The 24,588-nt window shown below is 39.7% G+C and overlaps 1 protein-coding gene across 2 annotated transcripts in view; it reads left to right on the forward strand.

The window, feature by feature from the left end:
* NPR3 (natriuretic peptide receptor 3) overlaps positions 1-24,588 on the forward strand; it is a 68,356-nt gene that overhangs the window by 17,426 nt on the left and 26,342 nt on the right. For both annotated transcript variants that reach the window (XM_055325674.1, XM_055325675.1), the window contains exon 3: positions 4,441-4,607. In XM_055325674.1, coding sequence (XP_055181649.1) covers positions 4,441-4,607 — 167 coding nt within the window. The remainder of the gene's footprint in view (positions 1-4,440; positions 4,608-24,588) is intronic.

Consider the following 24,588-nt stretch of genomic DNA (forward strand, 5'->3'; position numbering starts at 1 on the left):
ATCCCATCGTATGTTCATTTTTAAAGCTTGAGACACCTCAAAGTCTCGTGAGATGAATATGGAGCAGGGATGGCATGGCAGCAGTGTTTGGAGTCTGGCTTGCATTTGAATCCTGCTTCTGTTTATTAGCTAAGGGACTTGGGGCACATCAGTCTCCTTGAGCCTCAGTTTCCTCATCTGTATGGTGGCAGTTATACTTACATCTTCCTCATGGAGTTTTTAAGAGGATTAAAGAATGAAATGCTACAGCCAATGCCATTCACAATGGCATCACCCACTAAGTGGTGCTGTTATTACTGTTGGGAGCAACTGGACCAGCCTAGTTCGTGGCAAGCATGTAACACCTGGACATTTGGAGAGGGTGGGATGAGCAGAGGTCAAGAGCCATAATGCTACACAGCCAGCCCAGGTGAGCTCCAGGCATTCATTTCTTGGACATCTTCTGTGTTGTCTCGGCTAGTTATCCCGGTGTGGGTACCCCTTGCCAGCGCCAGCTCCATGGCCACGAGATTGCTGAGTACAGGGCTTGGTGACGAGCAGGTTATCTCTTTCACAAATTTTCTGTGCTCTTACTCTACACACAAGTTTGGGGCTCCATGATGTTTAATACAAAACAAAGCAAATTCACTTTCCTTGTTTCTGAAACAACTGCGAAGAGGCACCTTCCCTACTTTTCACTCAGTAGACTTCTTTTTCCTCCTCTTAATCTCATGCTCAGGACCACTGGAAGAATATGACATTAGTGCTCGTCACTCTGCAAGTGTTATCATCAAGGTCACTGACGGCCTTCTCCGTGCCTCTAAAGAAGTGTTGTCCAATGGGCCTTTCTGTGATGCTGACTGTGTTCTGTGCTGCCCAGGGTGGTGGCTACCAGCCCCATGTGGCTACCGAGCACCCTACGTGTGGCACGCGAGACTGGGAAACCGAATTCTAAATTGTACTTAACTTTAATTAATTTAAATCTAAATAGTCACACATGTGGCTGGTGGCTGCTCTCTTAGGCAGCACAGCTCTAGAGCATTCCATATTGTTTCCACCAGTTTCTTTCTGGAGACCCAGGTTTTCTTAGTGTTGGTCGGCCCAGCATTCTTTGGTTCCATGTCAGCTCCTCTCTGTCTCCTCATACTCTTCCTGCCCACTAGGAACACCATCCCCAAAGTGTCTGTGCCCGGCCCTTCCCCCTTCTCTTTCTTATCCAGCGCAGTCAGGCCCTGGTCTAACTCGAGGCCATCTGGAAATGACATCCAGCTCTCTCTCTAGCACTCACTTCTCTTTCTGGCTTCATACCACTATTTCCAGCTCCAGCCTGGTGTTGTCACTTGGGCATTCTGGAGTTGGTCACCTTGGATTGACCGTGACCCTAACTGAAATCATTACCATTTCCACATCACTTCCCTCCTCCTCCATCTGGCTCTGCTCTTTCCTCTAATTACAACCCCTTTTGCTTTCCTCTCTGGCGTCACCAGCGATGTGCCTCCCTTCCTGGTGTCCCTCACTCCCTCACTCTGGTAGAGTCTTGAGATTCCTTTGCACTGTCCTCTCCTTTCATTCTCAAGGACTCTCCCTCTTCTTATGATTCTAAAAGCAGTAAATATTGAAAATTCACTAGATTCACACACCCACATATGCCAAAAAAAAAAAAAAAAAAAAGAAAGAGCAAAAGAACACTTGCTCGTGATTCTAACTACGCAGAAAAGCACGTTTGGCTTTTTGGAGTGTGACTTCCTCGCGTAGCCTCCCGTAACCTCTTGCCGGGACGGCTGTGGCTGTGAACCCTCCATGTCTCCCCATGCGAATCCATTGCTATTTCCCAAGGCGTGATTCTGATCATGTCATTCTTCTGTTACACTCATAAATCTCCAGAGGCACCCAGTTGTCTACTGAATTAAATTTGTCCCTACTGATGGGGCATCATGCCAAGCCAACTCTGCTTTTCCAGTGTTCAACAGCCTGGGTGTGGGCAGCGTTACTGACACATTACAATAAGGAGCACCCACAAACTCAGGCAGTCACGGGATTGATTATGGTGGTGACCAGATAAGTATTTAATTTGGATTAGATTTATTAAGCATTACTGTTTTCCTTTTGTTTCCTAGGAGACAAAACTCCAAAGTTATTACCCTTTAGATTGCGGTAGACAGATGTATTGTATTGTATTTTTTTTTCTTTCAGAAAAAAAGTGTTTTCCTATTTCAGTACGTGTGGTACTTGCTGTTTCCAGTTCTGTATGTGTTTTCTAATTCTGCCCCTGTAGGGTTAAGTATTTTCTTTCTTAGGCACCCGGAGAGTACTCTTTCCCAGAAACTCTGACCCTCTTGGCCTGCAGAGCTCACCCATGTTGTCTTGATATCTCAAATCAATGATAAAGAATCAGTAAATTTTGATTGCATGCTTAAAAGAACGGGTTCCTCCTTGGGATGAAGATGTTCTGGACATTCTTAGAATTGGGGGGGGGTCTTCCTAGTGAATGGATTTGGCTCCTCAACAAAGGCCACGTTGTCCGTGTCTCGAGCACCCAGCTGGCTGTCCCCTGGCTCGGGGCAGGACCTGCAGTGAGGTCACTACAGGTACCGCTGCCTGCCCTGCATGCGGTCGCCTCCTTGGTGTTTGGGAGGTTCCTACGGAGGAGGACTTTGTCAAGTTTGGTTTAGTGGCCTGAAATTTAGAATGGATCTAGTCTTTAATGAATTCTGTTCTCAGCTCTGTCTTATTTATCTTTTAACAGCTCCCTGGCACATAGAAACAATTAGTAAATGGCTGCTATTATGAGAATTATCATTAGACAACACCACACACAAGCTTTTGCCTCTGCCTCTTCTCGAGCTCTGGACTGGGGCTCCCAGCTGCCTACTGGGTGTCGTATACATTTGCACCTTTGCCTGTGCCATGGCTCTGCCAAGCACCCCTTTACGTCTTGCTGTCCTTCTATTAAAATCTTGTTCATACATTTAGGACCCGGGATGCTGCCTCCTCCTTCCTTCCCTTGCCTCTTCCTACACCCTCTGCTTGCTTCTTTGTACTCTTTGGCGCCTCCTTGCCCAGAGTGACCTAGCTGTTACCCTGTCATAACTTCAGCTATTTATATGGTGGCTCTGAATCCCTTTTTTGAGGCTGGCGGAGGCTGTTCCAGACATTCGTAATGCCTACCGTGGTGCCCATCACAGAACCTTGCGGGGCATACGTAGTTCACTGATATTTGTCTGATTTAAGCACTGATAGGAGTTCTTCACCACGCTCTGTCTGGAAGAGGAGAGGGATGCCCTGGAGCCCAAGCATCCTCACTACTCAGCCGCTGGGCTCCAGGTGTCCGGCCGTGGACTAGGGCTCGGTGTGCACAAATGACTCTGATGTTGGACTCCAGCAGGTTGAATTCTTAGAGGTGATTCCAGAGATCTGTAGGGATCATAATGATAATTGATAGAAACAACAATTCATTGCCAAACATTTTGTTTCGGGGTCCTGCAGGTCACGTGTGCCCTCAAAAATGAAATCATAAAGAGAAGAGTAATATATCTTATGCACATCATTTGCCTTTGCTTTTGTGAACGGGAGCACTGCGAGGCAAGGGGCACTCAGTTTCTCAATGCCTCTATTTCCCCATCTGTAAAAGGGGATAATGTACCCGAACCACAGAGTCTTGTGAAGAGTTTTTAAAAAATATATAAAAAAATATTTTATGTAAATTCAATTTGCCAACATAGACTCTTGTGAAGATTAAATGAGTTTATACATATACAGTGTTCAATAAATAGAGCTTTGTTATTATAATAGTGCTCAATGAATGTTAGCAATTTTTATTTTATCACCATCGATGCACTGATGGATGTGGCCCAATAAATAATTTTTATATGACGTTGCCAGCACTGGAGAGAGATAAGTCCTCATGTTCACCTAAGTTACTTTCATTCTGAAGAGATTCCAGAAAAATTTAAAAAAATATCAATAATCTCAAACTTTTTTCTATGACTAGCGCCAACTTTATCATACTTGTGCATATCAGTTGTCATACATGGCATTCCTGTCATTCCACATCCACATAACATCAGGTTTATTGTACCAGCGTAACAACTCAGTTGACCTCCACAGTTGATTGTAGGTATTTAAAAAAAAATGTGAATGGAAAGGAGTAAAAACTTTCTTCTTATTTCTGCAGTGCTGCAGTTCTCAGAGGCTAAAAATAACAGTTACGTGGTTATTATAAGGCAGTTAACTCTAGCGTGCTTTTCTTTCTCTCTCACATTTCAAAAGAACACGTGTTCACAAGGCCTTCTCCTTTGAGGATCTTGGCATTGTCAGGTTATATCCAAGTGCAAAACGATGACAATACCTCTTGCCCCAGCTGCCAAAAGTAACATGCAGTGACACACTGCAGTTGAAGAGGGAGAATGGTCCCTTTATGGTGACTGCCTTGGAATTATAAATATTTTTATTTCTCTGTAGGAGATGGCTCGTGGAAGAGAGGAGACAAACATGACTTTGAAGCTAAGCAAGCATACTCGTCCCTCCAAACAATCACTCTACTGAGGACAGTGAAGCCTGAGTTTGAGAAGTTTTCCATGGAGGTGAAAAGTTCTGTTGAGAAACAAGGACTCAATGAGGAGGATTATGTAAGTGCTTGATTATGGGCCTGGACCTTCAGCATCCCGAAAACAGTCTTCTAATTAAATCAGAGGTGACAGTGTCCCACTCTGAACCATTCAAGACTTCCTAGGTTCGTGTCTGAATGTCACTGAGCTTTCTGTGTGTTTTTTTTTCTGGCCAGTTTCCACACCCCCAGTCACCCCCACCCCACTTTTTCAACTGCTGCAGGAGGGAAAATTGCTCTTTGTGGGTACTTGTGGTAATGCTGAGCAGATGTCCGTAGACTTCCATCGCCTATTTGGCTGTGAGCGTGTTGGGGGACAAGATGGATGATGGAGTGCCAAAGTTTTGCATGCTTAGTTTTTCCAAAGCTTGATGGCAGAGATGTTTTGAGTTTCAGAAGTCCCTTCTGGCAATCTTTTTGGCGAGTCTGCTTTTCTCTCTTATGGCAGTGTAATGTCTCTCAGGTATTCCAGATCTTCCCACTCCATGAGTGCTGTTGTTACAGATACATTCTTTGGACACACTATGGACCAAGCAAAGGAACTCATCCAAGAGGTGGCCCCAAAGACAGCTGACCATACCAGGGTTGGCACCATTGTTTTGAGGCCTCTGGCACACTTTGCTATGTGGCTCCTCAAAACTCTGCATTACTCCTATAGATTTTTTCTCAGAGAAGGATGAGCAGTGGACTCCTCAGACTGGTTGGGTTGGTGTGCTGATTTTCAAAACTGTTAACTCCTCAGTATCTAAGGCAGAAAAGGAACCTTCTCAGCAATAGGTAGATCACTTTGGATAGTTCTTGCCCAAAGTGGATAATGGCCATCTTCGTATGACCAGTTTCACCTGGGCACTTCCAAACAGGACCTCTCTCAATTTCTTTATTTGAAGTACTACTGGTTACAGACGTTGGCCTCAGACAGACCTACATTCAGAGCCTGAATCTAACACTTAGCTGTGTGATCTAGGGCAAATTACACAATCTCCCTGGTCCAAACTACTCCTCCCTGTAGGGAGGATTACTGATAATTCTATCTGAAGCATTTAGTGTTAGCTCCATCAAAAAGTTGGAGCTCAATAAAGGATGCCTCTTTTATACTATTGTTATATTATACCTGTCTTTATAAGAATTTGCTATCAAAAGATATATAAAGGGTCTTAAAAGCCTATTTATTCATGTCTTAAATGTTACATGTAATACACATATCATTTAAAATACCTTTTGACTTTCTAAATCAGTACTGCCCAGTGTGTGTGTATATGAATATATGTTATATACATATTTGTTATATATATGTGTGTGTATATATATATATGCCACAGATGTAATTTAAAATTTCTAGTAGTTACATTTTTAAAAAGTTAAAATAACCAGGTGAAATTAATTAATTTGAATAACACATTTTATTTAGATATAAATTTAAATATATAATGTTCTTTCAACATTTAATCAACATAAAAACTATGGAGGAGATTATAAATTCTTTTTATTATGTAAAGTCTTTGAAATCCAGTGTGTATTTTAGCCTTACAACATATCTAATTCTGTTCAAATGCTCAGTAGCCATATGTGACTAGTGGCTACCATATTGGACAGTGGGTTCTGAATCATGAAAGAAGTAGAGCTTCTGCAATAGAGCCCAAGTTTGAGGAAACCTATGATAGTATTGTCATCATCCAAATCCTTTGCCTCAGGAATAGGAAAGAACATAAAAGCACTGAACATTTTTTGTTTGGCCTCCTACCTGAGGCTGTTGAAGTTCAAGTATTAAAATAGAGGCTGTTCCACATAATGATGTTTCTTGGACAAAAGAAGTATGTTCCTCTGTACCTATTGTAAAGATCCATAATATATTCCAAGCCAAGTGCTACTGCTTTAGAGATTAGATGTAGTTGATTACAATATTGTTTCTCTCTGATGATGGGATCATTAAAAATGACTTTATAAGTAAATAAGAATTATAATTTTAGGTAGAAATTAGAGCTTATAAGAATTTATGCCAATTTTGAACATGTGTCTACTTTTCATATTTTATGTGTTTTTTTAAGATTTATTTATTTTTAGAGAGAGCGCTTGAGAGCAAGCAGGGGTCGGGAGGGACGGAGGAGGAGGGAGAGAGAGAGACTCTAAAGCAGACTCCCTGCTCAGCACAGAGGCCTGGCAAGGGGCTGGATCTCATAATCCTGAGATCATGACCTGAGCTGAAATCAAGAGTCAGATGCTTACCTGACTGAACCACCCAGGTGCCCCAGCATATTTTATGTGTGTTCTGGTTGGGCTCTTTTCAGCTCCAGTTGCAGATGTTCATTGGGTTAGTTTAGACAGGAGGTTGTAGTGAGTATTGTGGAAGAGGGAGATAGGGGAGTCAAAGACCCAGGAGCTGCTGTAGCTGGGAATCATAGGTGCTAGACCTTGATCTAACGCAGGCAGGAGATGCTTAACACAGCTAGCAAGGCTTGGTGGTCTTCATTCTGGGACTCAGCTCTTTTGTAAAGGTCTTTGCTTCTCTTCTTTGTACTACTGGGTTTTCTTATCTACTTCTTTAGAACTTCAGCTCATGACACTCATCATGGGCTTTTCAGCCTCTGCTACTGATTTCAAATCCAGCAACTTTGGTGGACTCCCTTATGAGTTCTAAAGTTTACCACTCATTTTTTAAACAATCACATGACTTGTGAATAGTGGCAGTTTTGTTTCTTTTCAATTCTTTTCCGAGGTATGCTTAATTAAAAGTATACTTCATTAAATTAAGTATAACTAATTAAATTAAAACTTTTAATGGCACTGGCTAGGATCCCAGTACAGTATTAAATATAAGCAGTGATAGTGGGCAACCTTGCCTTGTTTTTAACTTTAATATGAAGAACACATAACATCTCATATCTATTCATATCATCATTTTAGCATAATGTTTAGTCTGGAATTTTGGGGAGAGTCCTTGTTAGATTATGGAAGTTCCCTTCTATTCTTTGTTGGTGAAGCTTTGTTTTGGCACAATTGCATCTTTTATTAGAATAACTGAAACAAAAATAGCACAACAAGCATTGAAGTTTATATAGTGTAATTTAGGGAAAGACTTTGGACATAGGTTTTTATCATAGGCACTGTGAATTGTAATATATCCCTGACACTATGTCATATGTGTTGTACTGCACTCATCATATTTAGCATGTTGGCAGCAGCCTTGAAAAGGTTCTGATCGTCTCAAAATGCAAAAATTTGAAACTTTAAACTTTTGTAAGTCTATACAAAGGTTGAGACTTATACAAAGACTTATACAAAGGTTGAGAGGTTGGAGTGGCTCTGATTTTTTAAGTGAAATTACTATTAGAATAGTAATTTTGATTTCAAATTTTGATTTCAAAATTTTGAATTCAAAGATTTTGATTTCAAATTTTGATGGATTAATGCAACTTTGTTTCCATAAAATTGATTTTCTTTTCCTTTATTCCACCCTTTTTTCCTCCATCTTTACCTCTTAGCCTCTCTTTTTAACATTGAGATGCTTGCAGTTTTAAGATGCAGTACAGAGAGATTGGTTGTATATATTGCCCAATTTTCCCCATCAGTAACATTTTGGAAAATTATGTATATGATTGCAATACAGATATTGATACTGATACAATGCATTGACTTGTGTGTGTGTGTGTGTGTGTGTGTGTGTGTGTGAGGGTGCATAGAGTGTGCATATTAAGTTTTACGCAATTTTATCATCTGTGTAGGTTGGGGTGTTTGAATTTCATTAAATGCCTTTTCTGTATCTGCTGAGATAATCAGATGATTTTTTTTCTTAATTCTGTTATAATGTGCTAAGTTGCATTACTAGATTTTTCTCTCTTCCAGTTTTATTGAGATAAAATTGACATATATCATATAAATTAATATTTTATATATGTATATACGGCATAGTGCTTACCACAGTAAGTTTAGTTAACCTCCATCACCTTGCATAGTTACAAAACATTTTTTTCTTGTGATGAGAAGTTTTATAATCTACTATCTTGGCCCCTTTCAAATATACAATATAGTATTAACTATAGCTATCATACTGTACATTAGATTTCCAGAACTTATTTATCATATAACTGCAAGTTTGTATCTTTTAAACATCATTTTCATTACTAGATTTTTCTAATGTTAACAATGTCTGCACTCTAGGCATAACTCTAGTCTCTGTATACTTCAAGACTTTGAGCTTCTTTATTTCCCAAGTCATATTGTGGGGAGTAAGATTATGGTTGAACCTATGCATGTTTGCCTGGGTACAGCTTCTTCAGCTGCATCATCTCAGAGGCTATTTATTGGAAACCTGTACATTAGCATCTCTGGGTCAAATATCTACTCCTGTTTTCCTTATCTGTGGTGGGTAGTTTGGTGGGTGCATGTGTGTGGTGTGATAGAAAATCAGACTGCTTAGGGCAGGGCTATCATTGGGGCTGTATCTGTTGCATGTACTGTAATGGACTAGTTCTTAGTACATGTGTCTTTAGGATGATGTTTTCACCATTCTTAGAGGTAACATAAAAATATAAAATATATATATTAAAATATTTATTTATTTATTTTGGAAAGAGAGAGAGAGAGAACACGTGCAGGTGGGGGGAGGGGCAGAGGGAGAAGAGGAGGGAGAGAATATCAAGCATATTCCCCACTGAGCACAGAGCCCCATGACATGGGGCTCAATCTCAGCACCCTGAGATCATGACCTAGGCCAAAATCAAGTCAGCCACTTAACTGACAAATATTTTTAAAGTACATTTGTCCTTTTATAGTGAACCTAATGGAGACCTATTCCATTCTGATACATCATGTTTTAGTAGAGCCCAGGGGCCATTACTGGAGACAGTGGAGCTTGATGGTTAAAATATGTGGCCTTGGGGTTTCGTAGACCTGCCTCTGCCTCTTACTGTTCTTAGCTTGGGCACATTTCTGAAACTCTATGCCTTAGTTTACTGACTATAAAATGAGGATAATAATTTTTAACTGACAAGGCTGTTGAGAGAACTAAAGAATTGTATATAAATAATATTTAACACAATGCCAGGCGCTTAGTAAATATTCAATGGACAATAGCTATTATTTCTCTTACTTTCGTTTCTTATACTCCATACCCGTGTATATGATGCTTCTGCACGTCTGTGGTCCCTACTATTCCTGTTTACCCTTTAGATCTCAACTCAGACACCACCTTCTCAGGACATGTCTTTCCTGACACTCCACACTATCTTAAGGCACTCTGATCCTTTCCATCATAGCCTCTAGCTATGTGTGGGCTTTTCTAATTAAATCTGGCCTCTTCTACCAGACTGTGACCCCTGTGAGAGGAGGAACTATTTCTGTTCATTCTTGCCTCCCTTTGTTGTGTGCTTGGTACAAAGGAAGCAGCCAATAAATGTAAACTTTTATTGTCATGCTTATGATTTTAGTTATCATTAAACCAGAGAACATCAAATCCGACCTACTCTCATCACAGTGATGGAAAGGTAGAAACTGAGGCCCAGGCAGGTGAGGTGGCCTTTCCAGATGTAACTAGTATGCTTCACTCAATATAACAATGTTGGGTGGTGATGGAATCCTGTACCTAGACCTTGTTCAGTCCACAAAGTGAGGAGTCAGTTTCACTTACGCTGTGGGAGATGGTATTGGGGAATAGTAATGGGTTTTCATAATGGGGATTCTGAAGATTCTCTGAGAATCATCAGAAACCTAAAGTTAGAAGTAAGACTCCACTGGAGAAGCCCTCAAGTATCAGAGGGGCTCCCACCGTGGCTCAGACAAGTGTTTGGAAAGTGCCTGCTTGGCCTTTTCTGGTGGAGCCACATGAGCAGTGAATCTCACTCAAGGGTATCTTAATGGGTGTTTGGCCTTTGCCGTGTGAGTGGTTCCAATTCTAGAGCCCTGGCATTTGGTTTTAGAATGCACTGTGTGGTAGCCAAGCCAAGATTAGTTGCATCCCCTGACTCCTGCTTCAATGACTTTCTTTTTCCACTACATCAGTCTGACCCTTTTATTAACAACGTGCCCAACATGGAGGTGAACCCATGACCTGAAGATTAAGTGTCTCGGGCCCTACAAGTGAGCCTGGCAGGCAACACAGGCTGAAGTACTTCCTTCCTTTTCCTGCACCCTGCCTGCCCAAATACGCTCTTTTAAGATATCAATTTCTCTTTACTCTTTTACACGCTTGACAAAATCTGGCTAGTAGTCTGTCTCTTCATCTGCAGCAACCTGTTTTCCTTGTTTTCTTCTGCAGTGTAAATCATTATTTTCTAGATCATGAGATGCTGTTTACTGAGTTCTCCAGATAGCATGGTTGTGAGCTTGATCTGTGACCTTGCAGTGGTCCTACCTGGGGTGAGGTCCTCTTTACCTAAAAATACTGAAGCAGGTATATCCATGGCCATGAGCTCTGGAAGCCCACCAGAGCTGCATCTCTATGCTAGCATGGATATAAAATATTATGCACCACAACGTAAAGCATTCTGGTACACTGACAGTACTCACAGAGGTGTGGACAGTTTATCCTGTAGCAGACCCTGTGTGGTGTATATGTGAAAATATCCATGGTCCTAGTATTTTTAGGTGATGATCTAGGGAATAGGATGCAGGGTGCAGGAAAAGGAAGGAAGTACTAGGGAGTAGGTGTATGTTTCTGGAGAGAGGGGCCAGGACCCTTCACCTGATTCTTAATGGGGTCAGTGTCACAAAAAAGTAAGAGTCATTGAACTAGATGATGGCTAGTCAGCATTCCATTTGCCCAGTTATTGTCGGAAGCCCTGTGTATTCTCATGGGTAGGGCATAACATTGTGCATGTGCAGCTGCATTGAAAAATCACTCCCCTGGAAGAAAATGAAGAACACCTAAATGTTTGAGTATTTCCTAATTTTAATTTCTAAAACTATTAGTTTATTGCTGAGATGAAAGAGATACTAGGTCATTCCTTCCATTCCTTCATTTTGGACTAGAGAGTCAGTCTAGTCTTTCTAGTTCCTAGTGTTTTCACATTATGACTTTAAGAGGTAGACTTAAATTTGTCCTTCCTGCTATTTCTCAATTTGGACTGAGCCAGGGCTGGAGACATCTTTTCCCCTCTGGCAGCCTGTCTGACTTTTCAGTCGTGTAAATCCCACTCTTGGCCTTGCCCCATTCTCCCTATTGTGTTTGGCACTTCTGCGGCCCATTCACTGGCTGGCCTCATGAACAGTTGGCTCTGCCTTTGGGTGAAGCTCACCTTCTTCCCCTGATGTTGTTGTTGTTGAAACCAAAGAAATACAGGGCTTTCTAGATTGAATACAACAAATGAAAAAAGAACCTGACTGAATTAAAAATAAATTTATGGTACTGTAAGAGTTATGGACAAACAGCAGTGTCCTGTTCTCTACTCCTGACTCCCATCCCTTAGAGGCAATAATCCTTAATGTTTTTATTGGCTTCTTCTGCTGTTTCCCTCTATATTTTTAAAACAGCTTATTTATACTGCTGTTTTTGATATGAAAAATTTGATATCTCATTATTTTCTAAAATGGAAAGAAATTTACACACTTTTTCTACAAATACTACTTTTCCTTCCATCCTTCCATTCTCCCAGTATTTTATAACATAGTTTTTAGTTAAAGGTACATTCTTAAAAAAAATTGAAGAAAAGCTACCCCTCATATTCAGAGTTATTATTATTATGACTGTATAATATTGAACCAGGTAGCAGAACCATGTGGTGTTTTATGATTACATTTCCTTTCCTGTATAGCCCTTTTCCTCTGAAGTTAATAATTTTCTTGTTTTTTATTTGCTTCCATGTAGTTCTCGCTATTTCATTCTCATTCCCTATAAGGATGGTATTGATTTTTCTTTTTCAGTTCCTTGTTTTTCTGCTCCAGTTTAGAGTAATTGCTTCCTTTACTATCAAACTGGAAATGTCCTTCAGTTTTTTCCTGTATTTGTTCTCCTTTTTCTTGGATGTCAAATCTTCTTAGTTGAATTTTATTCTAGTTTTGAGGGAGAAGGTGGTATGAGTGGAAATCTTTTGAGACTTTGAATATCAGAAAACATTTTGTTTTATTGTTTTATATAATCGATTATTTAGCTGGGTATAAAATTTTGGGTTGAAGATTAATTTTCCCTCAAATTTTGATATCATTGCTCTATTGTTTTGCAGCTTTTGGTGTTACCATTCTGATTATCTTTTTCATGTCACTTTTTCCCCCCTCTACCTCTAGAAGCCTTTAGTTATTGTCGATTGTTTAATCAGGGTCTGGTCAAGAAAAACTAGGTAATTCAACAGAAGGAGTTTAATAGGAGAAGCTAAATTTAAGGTGTAGGAAAAGCTGAAATGCCAACTGGAATAGTAAGGCAAACCAGAAACTGCAACAGCAAGAGCTATTACTACTTCCAGAGCTAGCAAGACCAGGAGAGAAATAGTTATACCAAAGTGGGGCCAAAGAGTTAGGGCTGGTCACAGGAGCTAGAAGCATGGAAGAAATACATCCTTTGCCAGAGATGGTTGCTACCTAAGGCGAGATGGGAGAGAGGAAGAAATATCCTGGCTTTTCCCTTCTTCCTGACTTTTCCACCAGTGCTTCCTGTTGGGTGAACCAACCAGATGTCAGCTGACACGGCTTTGCAGCCTGGAAGAATTATCCTCCTATGATATAGAGCAGAGCAAAGCAGATGTAGGGAGGGGAAATGAATTGGAGGCCACAGGCAGACAATTGGCTCACTGGTGCTCTGCTGTTTCACAATGATGTGTCTTGGTGTGGGTCTTATAAAATCTTTGTGCTGGTCATTTTGTTTGCTCTTTCCATAATTTTAAAGTTGGATGTCAGCTCTTTTCAGTTGATTCTCCAATTTTTTTCTGCCATTTTCAACTCTGCCTTTTTCTTTTCCTTTCTGAGAGATTGCCTCAACTTTATTTTCCAAACTTCCCATTGAATTTTTAAATTCTGCTATCATAGTTATAATTTCCAAGAGCTCTCTCTTATTATCTGAGTACCTCTCTTTCTAAAAAATAGTACTCTTTTATTGTTTCCTGGATTTAATATCTTATCTTTCTGTATATACCCTTTCATCAGTTTTAGAGTACACTTATTTCACATTTTAACTTATCTGAAGTTGGGATCCATTTATAATTGGTAGACTGTCATCATTTAGTAAGTAGAGTATTTTCTAAGGGAACATAAAACAGATGATTTTTGTAATTCTGGTATCTTTTGTTGAAACAAGTTGTTTTTTTTTTTTTGAAACAAGTTGTTTTTTGTAAGTTTTCTTTTACTTTCTTCATTACTTATTTCAAATTCCTTTAAAATATTACTTTTGATTTCTTTCTTTTTCATATTACAAGGTTTTCTTAAACTATTGGTAATCCTTAGCTATTTACATTTAGGGGTGATCCATGAAAGAGGCTATCTAGAAGCTCTGTGTGCATGAGAACTGGTTTAGAGGTAGATATTATTGTAAGGTGATAAGATACTGAGCTAGCTTTTTCAGAGGTTTATCCCAAATATGATTAGCTGGAGGTTGTTTCTCTTAGGCTCATCAGGTTAACTAAAGAATTCTCCTCCAAATCCCTTCCTGAGAGTCATAAGGCTTCTGTACATTCTGGGAGACCATGGTGGGGAAGCCTCACCTCTAGGATTGTAGAATTTTCACTTAAACCTCACTTTCAGTTTTATGGTCACTGGGACTCCAGCCGTGCCTGATATCTTCCTGTTCAGGTATTTTTTGTGTGTCAACACTTTCAGCCGATAAACCTGTTTTCTGCCTGGATAGAAAGGGATAATTTATTCTCTGGGTAAGGTTTGGCGGTGGCTGGGGGAGGGATGGGTTCATCTGACTTGAGGTGATCTGTACAGACTTTCAACTAATCCTGCCATTTTCAGCTGTATGGCATCCCTGCCTCCAGAGATAACTAGTGTCTCCAATTCTAGAATCTCTTTACAAGAATTCTTTGTTTTCTAGTGGAGCTCCCTGCTCTGTTCCTGTGCACACTCTAGCTTTAGTTTTTTGGGTCTGTTGTGTTAGTCACCCCTTTCCAGCTTTCAAAATTTTGTTGATGTTTCTCATCTATCTACTCTTTCCTTCCTGCACTCTTTCCACTTAGAAGTTTGCACCTTAAAAAATTCTTGTAATTTTTTTTTTGGTAGGGATTTTGGAGGGACTTTGTGTTTTTCCAGAAGTCTCCTTGGATTGTTGAATCTCAGGACTACGCAAATGTTCAAAGATGGCGATGCCATCCTGTTTTGTGTGTTTGTTTGTTTGTTTGTTTGTTTTTGGTAGTGACAGGTGTGGGTGAGTAATCTTGCTATATTTAAAGCAAGGAAGAGAGTTGTGTGTGTTTGAGAGAGGGATCTATCATGTTTCTTTTGGTTCCCAATGCTGTAGCTCCTTTAGAAATTCCTGTTTGGTTCTAGTTTCCCTTCTAGTGGCTACTTTTTCTTGACTTAATAGCTTAGTGCTCACTTTCTCACCCTCACAGACATGCTTGCCTTCTATGATTCTTTGAAAACAACTATACACAAACAACACACATCAACAGTAATACTAAGGAAAGGGTTGTTCTTTTACAGGTTTATTATACTGGTGTATGAATTTTTTTTTTTTTTTTACTTTATGTCTAGGGCTAAACTCCTCTAATATAACTTATATACCAGCTTCACTTGAAAATGATTCTTTTGTACGTATACAGGAACATCAACTAGGGATCCTTTGGCCAGTCAAAGTAGACGTTTAGGTTTTAAAGTAGATGTTTTAAAAGCCAAGTGGACTTTTAAGGTTAAAAGATGGGATATTTAAATGACAATAACGGGGGCTGTTTGCATCCCGGTAGGTTATTTGTAATTTATTACCATGCAGTGGCAAGGATTTAAAACCCTTTCTAGAATCTGTTAGGACTCTCTTATTGTAAAACAAAATACTTTGGAAAACAAGTTAAAAAGCATTTAAAGACATTAAACATGTTAAGATGTCCCCATTCTGGGGCTCAGTTACCTTCCAAAGCAGGGACTGTCTCCTCTGAATGTGATCCAACCTCTGGTAATCTCCAGTATTGCAGACAGCATTATTCTAGAGCCAAATGCAATCCAGCTGGGAAAGAGCTGTAGGAGAGAAGGCAGATTTCCTGACCATGGACTAGGGCAGTGGCCTTGGGCAGAGACAGCCGTTGGCCAGGTCCCTTTACCTCTTGGGGCTTCCTCTCTTGTAAAACCAGAGATTCGGGCTACCGCATCAAGGAGCTTTCCCATCCCCGGGTTTCTGTTATTATGTATTGAAAGTGTTTTTCTGACTTTAGTCTTAATTTAGAGGCTGCCTTTCATTGTCTGTATCTGGGTTGGAAGGTACATATCCCTTACTGAAAAAAATCACAGTGTAACAATCATCACACACACACCCCTTCCAAACAATCCCCTTTTAGGAGACTTTTATTACAATGCACTATACTGCTGCTTGCGACAATACCTCAGAAAAGTCTCTTGGAAATTTTTATTACTGTAGTTTTTAAAAACAAGAGACCAACTTTTCTTCAGGTTTGAAGTGGTTGCCATTCTATGGCACGTGTTTGTATTCACAGAACTCCTCTCTGCATACGTAATTGCAGTGTTTTGTGTTCAATTTGCATTAGCAAAGATACGGCTGCAAGTGTGCTTTTGCAAGCGCAAAATTAGAGCCTAGTTTTTAAGAATGGACCAGAACTGTTTTTTAGTATTTCTCCAGTTAACCTCAGAAATGGCTTTTTGTTATTAAGAAAGGGTGTTCTAGTTATAAAGGATGTATAGAGTCCATTTTTTATGAAATAATGCTGCATCCTTAGTGCTTTGGCTTTCAAATTCAGTTTCGAGCTTCTTAATGCCACCTCTGTTTTTGACTTGGGGTAGAATTTGGTAAATGCTGTTTTCATTTCTAACCAGGTATTCTGAGCAGGGGGTGATTTTATAACCTTGAATATTTGCTCGTTTGAGGTTAGCGGGCCACCCATAGCTTGTTTTTTCTCCTTATTTAAAAGTTGAAAATTTAACTAATTAAACAAATATTCCGGCAGTGTTTGATGCACAGCAGTATTGTTAGGGAGGTGGGATGTGTATCTGGGCACTGACTCTCTCCCACGTTTCCCTCTGACACTCAAAAATGAAATGGGAGCCTGGGGAGCAGCCGATTTATCTAGCCAAGGTATTTGAACAGAGACAGGTTTAATAAATCATTGTTTAGATAGGCCACACATTACATTTTGGAAAGTCCAAAATGTTGAAAAACAACACTCTCATTTCCTTCAATGAGGGGATGGCCTAGCAGTAAAGCTGTCTAAACCAGCTTGTATTTTGACACTGGGTTTGCACAGGAAGAGTGGGAGGTGACATCAGTTGAAAAGTTATCAGGTCATCAATAAAATCTTGGCCAGGCACTTCACTCCCTCTTGTCTTAACATAATATCATTTAATGGACTCTGTATACTTTTACCGAGATTTTTAAAAGTTCGCCCTTCAGTAAAAGAAAAAAATGCAGCTGATGGATGCAAGCCGTGTTTGCCCCACTTCTGGTGGGATTGTGCACAGGCGAGCTTTTGTGTCTGCCAAGGATGCATCAGAATAAAGGAGACCCTCCCCCTTTTGCCCGGCCATCTCCCCTTTTTGTCCTCACCCCCTTTCTTTAAAGCCAGCCAGGGAATAATTTGTCCAAATGAAAGGGCCCTTTCAGGCACTGGAGAGCTTTGCTAATTGTATTTGAAAGAGTAAAAGCGAACCACAAGTTGGCTTTTAACAACAGAAAAATAATGAGTTCACATGCCAACATATTAATAAGATTAGTTTTATTAGGAAAACGTAATCAGGCAGACAGTGGCACTGCAAAAGGAAGGGCTTATTAAAAGCCATTCTTTTTGCTAGCTAAAGAAATACCAGTTGGCTTTCAAAACACATTTAAATAAAGATGCCCTGAAATCTAAAAAATAGTTTCCTTTTCTTGAAATAGGAATATTCTGAAATTTTTTATTCCTATCGTTTTTAAATAGCTTTAGTTGTGCTAAATTAGAATATTTTGAAAACTTGGGAATCTCCTATTTCAAGTGCTTTCTGTTTGCTTGTAAGTAATTATCCATATGCTTGTGATTTTTCACATTTTGGCAGGTGTGGATTTATTAATTGCAAAAATACTGTTGAACAGGTGCAATCTGAAAATGTTTAAGGAAGACCACAGTACCTATGAAAAAGGATTTTTTCCAAACAGTAGGTTTCATGTTGACCTTTTGAAAGACAATCTTTGTTTTTTAATTTCCATTATGTACAGTGATGTAATTTCAGTTATAAAGATATTTTGCAATAGCCGCGACAATATACTCAAATACGCATGACTAAAATAGCAAAGCAGTGGGGAAATATGTTTCACAATTGGAAGCCTAAGCTGTTTTACTTTTTTTTTTTTATTATTTGTATTGTCACTGCATAGAGTAGAGGATATTTTAGCACATTTGGCCAAATTCTTCACAACGAAAATACAATTTAAGTTCTTTTCAGAATAGTCAGATCACTTAAAATATGGACTGTGGCTACATTACCAGTTCAGCTTGCAAAAAGAACATGCATCAGCTCTAACAATTATATCCGTTAGTGCGAGTGAAGGAAGAGACAACAAAATTGGAGAGGATGCAAGCTCTGATTTTTTGTTTTTCCTCCCCTGATGCTCCTGGGGGCTCAGAGTCTCAGCATCCCTCTTTTCCCATATGGTGAGGAGTTCATTTACACAAAGATATTGGGGTTCAGTAGATTAACATTACCAGGATGTCGCACTTATAGGAAGAACCTAGAAAAGGAAGACTTACAGTAAATGAACCTAAAGGTGGTATTTTGCTGTCAGGAGGAGGAGGTGAAAGAGTCACCTGTAAGCCAGGATTCGTTCTTTCACTGAGAGCTCTGCTCAGGAAATGTTGCTTTGGTCACATTACAGTCCCCCCACCCCCCACCCCCCAGCTGGAGCAGCATGGCACTTTCAGAACTTCAACTCCCTTACATGAAGCCTTGCATTTCACGGATAGAACGGCAGCAAAAGGCCTCTGCAGTTGACATAATGTGACAGGAGCCAGAAGAGAATGCCTGTGTGTTCAGCCTTCCAGCTTGGGAGAAGGGAGGAGGGCGGCGCCCAGGTCCCGGGCAGCTTCATGGGCCGCTGCACTAGCCCCGGATTCTGGTGTTTGATGCTGACAGCAGCCACAGGTTTTTGAAGTCCGAGGGCAGAGTGTGGTTCATAAGGCCTGGCCATTGATGCTGCTTATCCGGGTGGGTGGATGTGGTGGAGGAGCCCAAGGTAGTGGTTCAATAAATATTAATTAATGGGCATTAAAACAATTGATGATTTCAGGGCATGCCACCTTGTGTGCCAGAGACTTTAATCTGCGAAATGGAGAAAACCACACTGAGTTGCTCTTGGGAGTTATGAAAAATGATTGTAAAGGGGTTTTATAAGCTTAAGCGCCTTGAGTGATAGTGTCCAAAGAAAATAGCCCGGCAGCTGAGAGCAGAACATCCCATAGCCCTGTGAGCAGTGTGCAGTAGCAGTTTTAAATGACATCCTTTCTGGGGTCCAGCCAATTGTTAAAAGAGAGGAACTAGGATAATGTATTGCTGGGGACTCAATCCTCTTCCCAGTTGTGATGAAATCTGAAAGTAACTCAAGCTGTAGGAAATTATTTTGGATTAGTATTTGTCTTCTGATTTTTTTCTCCCCCTGGAGTGAACTTGCTTCATTTATAAAGTTCTAAAAATCTTGCTTCCACAGGCTGTGATTGGAGGTAGGGAGGAGGTGAACCGAGGAATTTTTTTTTTTGTATAATAATTTGATAATTGGTCTGAATTTGGGGATCTTTATTAATTACTTCCTTTATTCTTTCCATTTCCTGTTATCTCTAGGTGAGATAATCACTAATTCACTGAACTCAGATAGCTGTGTTTTTATCCTAGACTAAAGATCTTGAAGATTTAATTTTTCTATTAGCAAATGGCCTCATGTCAGATTGGCGCCCCAGTTTGCCCAGTGTTGGCATACGAATGCATTTCAATTTTAGGACACTTTTCCTTTTCTATACACAGTAGTGACACATATTATGTTAAACCTCCATCCAAGAATTTCTTGGGGAGAACAGATTTCAGATATAGTCTACGCACTCTCTCGGTGCACATGTATTCTTGCGGAGCACTTGACCCAGAGTATCACCATGCATATAGTTGAGCCTGAAGATGATTATTGTGTGAATCTGTATGCATACCATCCAGCATTTACCATGTCCTTCCTTTGGTCAAGGCATTGTGCCAGGTCCTGTGAGGATGATTCAGCATCTGTGTGGATGGCTCTGGAAGTAGAGGGAAGAAGAGATAGGTACAGATGAGCCTCCTAAATGAGGCTAAGTGAATCCAGGCTTAGAAGTCGGAACGCCATTAGACACATTTAGGGAATAGTGAGCAAAATAACCTGGCTTGACCAGACGGATTTCACAGAGGAGTAGTTTGGAAAGGTCTCTTTCTGTGGTGAAATTTGCCCTTCCCTTGGCTGCCAAGACGCCGCCATCTCCAAGTTCTCTGCCTACGCAGCAGTCCTTCCTAGTGTCCTTTCATGAATCCTCTTTCCCACTTGCTCCACAAATATTGGTGTTTCCCAGGGTTCTTCCCTTGGCCCTTTTCTCTCTAAACACAATTTCTGGGCAGCACATCCACTTGTCTGGGCAGGATGTTCATCTCTATGTGGATAGCACCTAAATTTATATCTCCAATTGCAACCTCTCTCTTGAGTGACAGGCCCCTGCTTCCAATTTCCCACCAGTACCTCTGCCTGAATAACATGGTGTCTTCCCGCCTCGTCCTTTTATTGCGAACTGCTCAATTTCGGTGCTTGGCTGGACAAAGCATAGAGGGGAGTCAAGGAGGATGGAAGTTTGAATTCAAGGAACTTGTTCTATGTGCAGAAGGAAGTAGGAAGTAGGAGACTAGTCAAAAAAAGATTGTCAAGGATTTTGAAAGTAGAGCAGCTCCAGGTGATGACAAGGTCTAGGGTCTTGCTACTCAAAGTGTAGTCTCTGGAGCAGTGGCATTAGGATCAACTGGGAGACTGTAGAAATGAGGCATCTTAGTGCCTCATTCCTTGGACCTACTGAGTCAGAACCTGCATTTGGATGAGGTTCCTAGGTGACCTGTGCGCACATTAAAGTCCGAGAAGCATTGGTTTAGGGTGTGTGCATGAAAGTGAGTTGAAACTGAGTGGAGATGAAATTTGTCAAATAATGGCAATCAGGGAACCAAGAGGCTATAGTGTTAAATGAATGAATAATGCACAGGGACGTTGAAATGGCCCAGTATGAATGCAATAATGTGGGTGGAGAGGAAGAATGTGAGCTGACTGCCAACCTCCTTAATGCATTCATTATGCCCTGGGAATGAGGGAGGGTCCTTGAATCAGATGACAGTGAGATTTGAGAGAGGATTTTTGACATTTCAGTTCTTTGAGAATAGAGTCTCTAATTAGGACTTTTCCTCTTTAAGTTCCATGTCTCAGCTCTTAAAATAACATAGCAGGTTCTTAAATGATGATGGATGGGCTTTATGAGCAGTGGACCTAACAAGGCTAAGCCCTTTTTTCTGGCTTTATGTCAATTTATAATTTTTCTTTTCTTCTTCCTTTTTTTTTTAATAGCAGCAAGAGCTGGCTTTAATAATCTGAGACCCGATATTCTCCCTTTGATCCTATTTTCCTGACGATTAAAAATGTGTTTGCTAGGATAAACTTTCACATTCTGTTTTTTCTTCCTCCCGATATGCAGATAACATCTTGGGAATCTTATGTTAGAGAAGTTATATTAATCTTTGAAAGAAGAGGCCAATATCTGTGGTCCTCTATCTCCGGTGCCTTGCTTGATAACACTGATGATGAAGGTGCTGGTTTAGAGTCAGGAGACTTGAGTTCTGGCTATAGTTCTGTCCTGGTATCTGTGTGACTTTGAGTGAATCAGGCCACTGCTGCGCGCTTCAGTTTCTCATGTGTACAATATGTTGGTTGGACTGTATGAGCTCTAAATTCCCTTCAATTTGTGGAATTTTTAAATTCTCTGATTATTTTGGGCTGTACCCAGGAGCTTCTTCTATTGCGGCCAATAATATTTATTGAGCTCAGTGTTATTGTGCCTTGCAAAATATTCGGGCTACCACCATGATTCAAAATCATGACACATGTGCACCCAGAGTATTTTACTCTGACCATTTTGGTAACTTTCTTAGAAGTACTGAGTCTCCTCACATTAGCTGAGAATGTTAGCTCTACATGTTTTAAAAAAGAAATGCAGTATATTTTAATTGTTTAAGGGAATGAAACAATTTTCTTAATGAGATAGGCTTAAAAAGATCAATCTCTTCAAAATGTATAATAAGATGCAGCATGATCTATACTTGTGAAGACTGTGGGGCATTTCTTGAAATTTGAAGACTTAACTGAATTCTCAAACTGTAGACCTGAAGGCGTACTTTCGGGATAATTACAAGGGATGACTATTTTTCCTGGTAGTTAGTAAGCATATGAAACTCATTATTTGCATAGTTTCCAACGGCTGTCCTAAAATGCGTTCCAGAATGATTTAGATAAGTTCATTATGATGGATTCCAAATGGCATTGAGAGCATGTTGATCATTTGGTGTGTTGCTCTATTCTTTTAGGTTGATATCTAAGATCTACGAATATCTTTTTAAAAAGTATTGATTTAAAAATTTTTGATTGATGATAGAAAACAGAACTAGATAAAGCATGCATGTTGACCTGATTGTTATGTATTTTCATATGTTCTAATAGCACCAACTCTGAAAATTTCTACTACTTTTCAGGCTTGAGTTGTTCATCTAGGGAATTGATTAATAAAGAACACTTTTTATTGTGGGAAATTTCAAATATATACAAAAAGTAAAAGCGTGGTATAGTTAAGCTCCATGTCCCTGTCACCTGAGCTTCAACAATTACCAACTCAGTCTAATTTCGTCTATAAACTTGCCTGCCTTCACTCCCAACACCTGATAATTTTGAAGCAAATCAAAGGCATCCTCAAGTCATCTGTAAATATTTTAGTTTGTATCTAAAAGATAACACTCTTTATTATTTTTACAAGTATACAATACAGTGTTGTTAAGTATAATTACCATGCTATATATTAGATCCCTAGAACTTACTCATCTTACAACTGAAAGTTTGTACGCTTTGACTAGCATCTCCCCATTTCTCCCATCCCCAGCCCCTGGCAATCAGGCAATCATCATTCCACTTTCTATGAATGTGACTTTCTTAGATTCCACTTACAGGTGAGATCCTCGAGTATTTGTCTTTTTCTGTCTGGCTTATTTTGCTTAGCATAATGCCCTCCTGATTCATCTTGTCATATTGTCACAGATGTTAGGATTTCCTTCTTCTTCTTCTTTTTTTTTTTTTGATTTCCTTCTTTTTTATGGTTGAATAATATTCTATTGAATATCTACCAGTTACTTTATCTATTAATCCATTGATGGATACTTAAGTATTTTTTGTGTCTTGGCTATTGTGAATCATGCTGCAGTGAACATGGGGTTGCAGATATCTCTTCAATATATTGATTTCATTTCCTTCAGATACATACCCAGAAGTAGTGGTAGTTCTATTTTTAATTTTTTTGCGGAATCTCCATACTGTTTTCCATAATGACTGTAACAATTTACATTCCTACCTATGGTGCACAAGTGTTCCTTTTTTTCCATATTCTCACCAACACTTGTTATCTCTTGATTTTTGTTTTGTTTTTAAAAATTTTTAAGATTTATTTATTTATCTGAGAGAGAGAGATGGAGAGAGAGAGAGAGAGAGAGAGAGAGAGAGAGAGAGAGAGAGAAAATGAGTGCTGGGAGAGAGGCAGAGTGAGAGAGAATCCACAAGCGGATTCCCTGCTGAGCATGGAGCCTGATGCCAGGCTTGATCCCAGGACCCTGAGATCACAACCTGAGCCAAAATCTACAGTTAGACCCTTAACCAGCTGAGCCAGTCACCCCTGTTTCCTTTCCTTAAATAATGACCATCCTAAGAAGTCTGAAGTGATATATCATTGTGGTTTGATTTACATTCCCCTGATGATTACCGATGTTGAGCACCTTTTCGTGTTGACTCTCTGTATGAACCTTTTGGGGAAAATGTCTGTTTAGGTCCTTTGCTCATTTCTAAATTAGATTACTATTATTACTTGCTGTTGAGTTGTATGAGTTCCTTATATATTTTGGATATTAACCCCTTAACAAATAAGTGGTTTGCAAGTATTTTCTCCTATTCCATATGGTGCATTTTCATTTGGCTGATGTTTCCTTTGCTGTGCAGAAGCTTTTTAGTGTGACATAGTCTCACTTGTTTATTTTTGCCTTTGCTGCTTATACTTTTGATGTCATACCCCCCAAAAATCATTGCCAAGACCAATGTCCAGAAGCTTTTTCCCTGTGTTTTCTCCTGGTAGTTTTCTGGTTTCAGCCTCACATTTAAGACTTTAATCCATTTTGAGTTAATTTCAGTGCACAGATCTTGATTAAATTTATTCCTAAGTAGTTTGTTGTTTTTGATGCAAAACACTCTTCTTGCTTTTATTAGCATGAATTTGTTTTGCCCACTCTTAAATTCACATGGCACATACTGTATGAATGGAATCATACAGTATATACTCTTTGGCTTCTTTCTTTCATATGCTGTTTTTGAGATTTTACATGATGTTTTATTTATTAATCTTTCTTTTTAAAATTGCTGAGTAATATTTTATTGTGTACCATAATTTCACAATTTATTCTCCTGTTGATGGACTTTTTTTCCAAGTTGGGACTATTATGACTAAGGCTGCAATGAACATTATTGTATAAGTCTCTTTGGGGACATAGGCTTTCATTTTTATTGGGTAATATCTAGGAATGAAATTGCTGGGTCATAGCATAGGTGTATGTTTAATTTTATGAGAAACTGCGAAAGTAATACTGTTTTAAATTTCCACCCACAA

The sequence above is a fragment of the Nyctereutes procyonoides genome, unplaced genomic scaffold (genome assembly GCF_905146905.1).
Source record: "Nyctereutes procyonoides isolate TBG_1078 unplaced genomic scaffold, NYPRO_anot_genome, whole genome shotgun sequence".
Taxonomy (NCBI): domain Eukaryota; kingdom Metazoa; phylum Chordata; class Mammalia; order Carnivora; family Canidae; genus Nyctereutes; species Nyctereutes procyonoides.